Raw genomic sequence first — 5,850 nt, 5'->3', positions numbered from 1 at the left:
ATCTCTTGTGATAAAACAAGTTAGGTCGTAATTCCTTGAAGCTCACAGGGGTACCCATTGGTATTTCCAAAAGTTGATTAAACTATCGCTACAGTAGCGCGTGACTTATAAGTAAAAGGAGGGTTTGGATTACTTATGTTTTTTGCCTACAAAAAGTCGCGACTTATAAGACAAGTTGGTTGTTAAGGTGTTTACCAAACACCACATTCACCTCCCCCAAACGCAACTTATATATAGTCATTATATATATTTGTGCTCACTTCTCACCTACGATCAAAGTCTCATACAAAGCGAAAGAATTAATATATGGAAAAGAATTTAAAATTTCTTTGCAAGTCGAAGTCATATCGTGCAATGAGGAGGTTGGGGATAAAATCATATCACGAAATGAGCTCAATGCTGGCTGGATGATGGGTACTCCTTAAAACCTGCAATCTCAAAACCCATGACCCTCCATACATTCGTATTTGTTTTATTGATTACCTACAAATTAAAGTATTGATTAATTCTAGCTATGAAATAAGTCAACGAATTACATACGTATACATCAAGACACATTCAAAGAAATTAAAAAGAAAGCAACGTTACCAAGTTTTTAATGGCCAAATGGTTATCAATCTTGACGGCAATCAATTCACTTGCATTCCCCTACTTTGGCTTCATATGTCACCAATATTTCGAAGCCATCTCTATATAAACTCCTTCATGCCTTCATCTTCATTGCAAGTTTGTATCATTGTTCTGATAACACCTAGCTAGCTAGCTCCTAGCTATTCTTTGCAACTATTCTTTGTAATGGCTAAAAATACACTGAAATGATTGATAGTGATTGCTGTTTTGTTGGTTTCAATATCAGAATCTTGTGTTCGTGGAGCTCCACAAGTACCCTGCTTCTTCATTTTCGGTGATTCATTGGCCGATAACGGCAATAACAACCTCCTCGCGACTTTGGCCAAAGTGAACTACCCGCCGTATGGAATTGATTATCCTGGTGGAGTACCAACAGGAAGATTTTGCAATGGCAAAACTGCTGTTGATATACTAGGTTTTATTCCCTCTCATTCCATCTCTTAATTTCTACATTGTTTTTAGTGTGTAAACTCTCTATTAGAACGTAGTTGCTTTTTCAGTACCTGATTTACTTATTATTAGTCTTTTTAGTGCATTTGAGCCTTTAAGCTAGAGGTATATTGTTGATCTATATAGACTGATAGCTATATTATCATATATTCTAGTTATAGTAATGGAGATGTATATGTGTATACATCTTATATACTACTATTTATATAATTTAATTTATAGTTGATTTGTTTGCAAGACATGCAAAATGCGAGGCTAATTTATCAAAACATGCGTGTATGTTGCAGCTGAATTCCTAGGTTTTGAGACTCCCATTCTACCATTTGCAACTACCAAAGGACGGGACATTGTTGAAGGTCTCAATTATGCATCCGGGGCCGCAGGGATTCGTGCAGAAACTGGCTACATTGTGGTAATTATTCCCACGTACAAGACTTAGTTACATATGCAGATCGATATTGCACTTGATAGTTACTACAGTAATATTGTTCTGTGCTTGTAGGGTGGTCACATCAGCTTGGATCAGCAGTTACGTAATCACCAAATCACAATCTTGCGCATCGCTTCGATACTTCGAACAAATAAACAGCAAACAATGCAGTACTTGAACAAATGCCTATACTCAGTCGGAATGGGCAACAATGATTACATTAACAATTACTTCATGCCTCAGTTTTATCCCACCAGTAGAAGATATACCCCTGAACAGTATGCTTCAGTTCTTATTTGTAATAACCCGATTTTTCGGAGCGAATGTTGGATTGTTTTTAAGTTCATAAATTTGTGAAATTTATTTAAACTAATTTTTGTTTGCTTAGCGAAGCGGTAAATCGAAAACGGAAACGTTATCGAAACGTTTATTTAGAAAAACGTTACGTTTCCGCGTCGTAAAAATCAACTTTTACTCTGTCGCTCGTTTGTGAAAACCTCTTTCATGAAAGTCGTAGAGCTCGTCAATACGAGTTCGTAGACACGCGGTATGCATTATTTGAAGATCGCATGAGGAAGTTACGTTCAAGGGAAGTTTGAGTTCCGAAAATGGGGATGTATAAATAGAAACTTTCCTGTTAGGGTTTCATTAAATGGCTAAACACACTTAGTCTCTCTCCTTCCCCTCGCGCGCGCCTCCTTCAGAGTCAAAGTCTGAAGACTGACCCGACCCGGACCCGAGCCAACCCGACCCGAGATTTCTGGTGCCGTCCGGCGTCCCCCGACCGCGCGACCAACCCAGATCGTCTCGTCTCGCCTGTGCGCCGCGCCTCGTGGTGATGGTTGGTATCGCTCCGCTTCAGGTGGTGCGAACCGAAGGCTTGACAGTGACCCGATGACCCGGTTTCAACCCGGTTTCATTCCCGGCGATTCAAGCTCCTTCACCGGTCACGTTCTCTTCTTCACCGTCGTGCGAGACTTGCTGTGGCGTTGGCTTGTGCCATTTCATGTCGGATTGAGAGAATCGAAGCTCGGAAGAATTGATGTTACCTTGGAATCGGTTTGGTTGCTGCAGGGAGTTTCGGCGATTTTGGCAGCCTTCTGACTTGATTCCCGGCCTTCATTGGTGTGGCAGTAGGTCCATGATGTCCTCCCCCTCCCAATAAACCTTCCAATGGCAGTGAAGCAGTCCAATTCGACCTCACCATGGCTGAGCAGTGCATTTGAGCAGTGGTGGACTTGATTCGAATTTGCCTGTCACTTTGGCTAAGCAATGCGTCCCTGGAGATTGAGCCTTGTATGGTAGAAGTGAGAGTGCACCTTGTAATGGCAGTTCCGATCAAGATGTTGTGGCCTAAGGTATCAATAGCTATTTTTGTACATTGTTGATGGGTAGTTGTTGTGAAATGCCTAGGATGTGTAATTTTAGGCAGCGATGTGTCATCACACGTGGTATCGAGTCTTAGTAGTGCCATGAGAATATTGCGAACGCCAATTATCATGTACTTATCACGATTGAGTCATTATTACGGAAACAGTAGCGTTACAGAGTTTAAATTGTTATGGTCAGTGAGCAGTTTCGATACTCAGTCGATTCACTCCCTGACCTAATGACGTTAATGTATTCAGTTAAGTACATTTGGGAGGTTTAACTCGAGTTTAACGACATTTGGGGTGAAAAACCTTATTCTTTATTTTCACTACAAGGGATATTGAGTTGTGATCTCGGTATGATTAGGTACTTGGCGGTTTTGGTGTGGTGGGAGTGGCGGTGATTCTTCACAAGTGTGTGGAAGACGCAGTCGGATTTTAAGGTGAGTAAAATCTCACTGAATTACGAATCTACCCTCGTGGTGATTCAACATTTTTGCAAGTGTGTTTATTTAATGAATTACAACATGTATATAACTTAGTGGACTACGTATATATATAGTATAATGGTAATAAATACATATATATATATATAGTTCATTAAATTACATACTGTTATTAATTCATTAAAAATAGTCATTTCGGTGACAGAAAAATTGTGCATGTGTGATTTTAATGGTACGATATGATGTGAGATTATCGTACGTAATTTTTCAGGTGTTTATGAAATATGACATGTATATGATATAGTGGACTATGTATATATTGTATAAATGGTAAATAAATACGAATATATATAGTTTGCTATATAATATACTGTTATGATTTTTATTATGATATATTGTGAAAGTTTTAAAAAGTACAATATGATGAGTGATTATTGTACATGATTTTATCACGGAAAATGTGAAATATTGTGATTTGTCTTCGGACGTGATGTGTGGTACAATATGATGTGAGATTATTTTACATGTGAGGCAAGTCGGAACCTAGCCTTTGGCCGGGCGAAAGTTACGATACAGTTAGAGCTCTAGTCTGTCTGCCATAGTACTGCATGAAGGTAACGGGTGGTTATCTGCTCATGGGTACTCAGCTTGTTGTGGATGTTGGGTGGCGGGTGGTTACCCAACATCAGCGGTATACTAAGTGAGGGGTAACAGATGTGTACCAGCGCTCATTAGTTACCATTTTGTGAAAGTATTAGAGTAACCAGATGGGTTGCTCGTTTTCTCATGATTTTCATTATACCTGTGTTGATGTGGAGTTGTGTCTTTTATGAGACGAGAGTTATTTTAATATTTTACTCATACGAGCTGTAAAGCTTACCGGGTTTGTGTTGCAATCCGGTGCACCAATATCAATGGTGTAGGGGATACTTCCACAGGTGCTGAGTAGTGGTGATCGGGTGACGACTCCGAAGACTCGAAGTCGATCGCATCCAGTCGTGGTGAGGTTCCAGCGTGCATTGTGTGTGAGATTTGGTGTGATTTTATTTGTGAGGTTGTTGAGAGGATTATACAATTTCATTTGTTATATGTTGAATAATCATTTGGTTTGTAATAATCGGCTTGACTGAGTTATATTTTAAACTCAGAGGTGATCCGCTGTGACATTGAAATGATTTCATCATCATTGAGATTATTTTGTGTTTAACGATTCTAAATTTTTGAGTTTTTAAGCTCGAAATTTTAGGGTTGTGACAGTTTGTATCAGAGCCTAGTTGCGTATTTGGCGATTATCTATACCATCCGGGAGCGATGATCCGACTGCAGGCGGGCACCCATCACATGCTCCTCGGTATTGATATGTCGTCGGGTACGCAAGAGTGTTAGGAGCCATACCTTATGGTTTGGTCCTGTAGAGAGTATTGTGACGATACTCCGATGATTTACCTTCTTCTGAAATTTCATGATTGATATTGGTTGGATCTATTTTGTCGAATTCGAGACTTCACATGTATGATTGAGTGTTAATTGTTGAATGGTGATGAATTTGGAAAAAAGGGCCGTGAACAGGGCCGAGGACGGACGAGAGGTCGCGGCCGAGGTAGGGTTGCATGCCGAGTCCGCAATATGGAGAACCTTTACCAGGAAGCTGCTCCACGGGCAGAACAGGTTGACCCTGCTGCTGTCGTTAGAGACGACGATAGTCGTGTGTTAAGTTGATCAAGGATTTTAATAGTCTGTCATCGCCGTTATTTTGTGGAGGCTTGGATCATGTGGTAGCGGACCACTAGATCGAGAACATTGGAATCTACTTTGAGATGATTGAGTACTTTGAGAAAGAGAAGAAGATGATATCAACACTCTTTTATTGTTAGTTCGGTAGAGGAGATGTTAGGATTGATTCCTACATCTATGAGAAACTCATTATGTGTCACTTCGCGTTTGGAGTGTTCCTCGAATTGGAGACAATGAAAGGCTTATCCTATTGTGATTGGAAGTAGAGAGTTCTCTGCTTATTTGATAGTGATTCCGGACCACACTATGATGTGATCTGAGGAATCGATTGGTTGAGGCCGCAGTACGCGGTGATTGATTGTTTTGACATGGTGGGTTCTTTCGTAGACCCAGGAAACCAGAGTTTCGTATCTCTGACTCGAGTCGGATAATGCCATGAGAGCTTAAGTCATAGCATATGTTGAGTATGTGGATCTGAAGTAGCTATCACAGACATCGTTGTGATGTCTGAGTAAAGTGAGACGTTTCCGGAGATACTGTGTTATAGCACCTATAACGAAGACGTCGTATGGATGGGACAAATGAATTCAAAGACTTAATGACTGGTGCGATCAGTTTAGAGAGGCTACAATACTCTCTGAGTTTGATATGCGATCCAGATACTGGAATGCTAACAGGTTTGAGTATATAGTTTCCTATCAGGGCAGAGAACTGTCAAGGAGTCTTGATAGAGAGCGTTGACCCTATGTTGAGGGATGTTCAGTGTTTAAATGTTGAGGACTAGGTTTTA

The 5,850-nt window shown here is 40.3% G+C and overlaps 1 protein-coding gene across 1 annotated transcript; it reads left to right on the top strand.

Annotated features, from left to right (window-relative positions):
• Positions 1-410: 410 nt before the first annotated feature.
• Positions 411-1,867, top strand: LOC126785778 (GDSL esterase/lipase At1g29660-like). The gene is made up of 4 exons (XM_050511416.1): positions 411-414; positions 857-1,045; positions 1,368-1,492; positions 1,583-1,867. Exons 1-4 carry the CDS (start codon positions 411-413, stop codon positions 1,865-1,867), a joined length of 603 nt encoding a protein of 200 aa, XP_050367373.1.
• The last annotated feature ends 3,983 nt before the right edge of the window (positions 1,868-5,850 follow it).

This window comes from Argentina anserina, chromosome 3 (assembly GCF_933775445.1).
Source record: "Argentina anserina chromosome 3, drPotAnse1.1, whole genome shotgun sequence".
Taxonomy (NCBI): Eukaryota; Viridiplantae; Streptophyta; class Magnoliopsida; order Rosales; family Rosaceae; genus Argentina; species Argentina anserina.
Note: the sequence above shows the minus strand (reverse complement) of the source record. Positions and strands in the feature narration are given on the sequence as shown.

What these genes read in the sequence shown, in the direction of transcription:
- LOC126785778 (XM_050511416.1), top strand. An exon ending in AACTGCTGTTGATATACTAG is followed by an intron (nt 1,046 to 1,367) that starts GTTTTATTCCCT and finishes TGTATGTTGCAG; the next exon opens with CTGAATTCCTAGGTTTTGAG. An exon ending in CAGAAACTGGCTACATTGTG is followed by an intron (nt 1,493 to 1,582) that starts GTAATTATTCCC and finishes CTGTGCTTGTAG; the next exon opens with GGTGGTCACATCAGCTTGGA.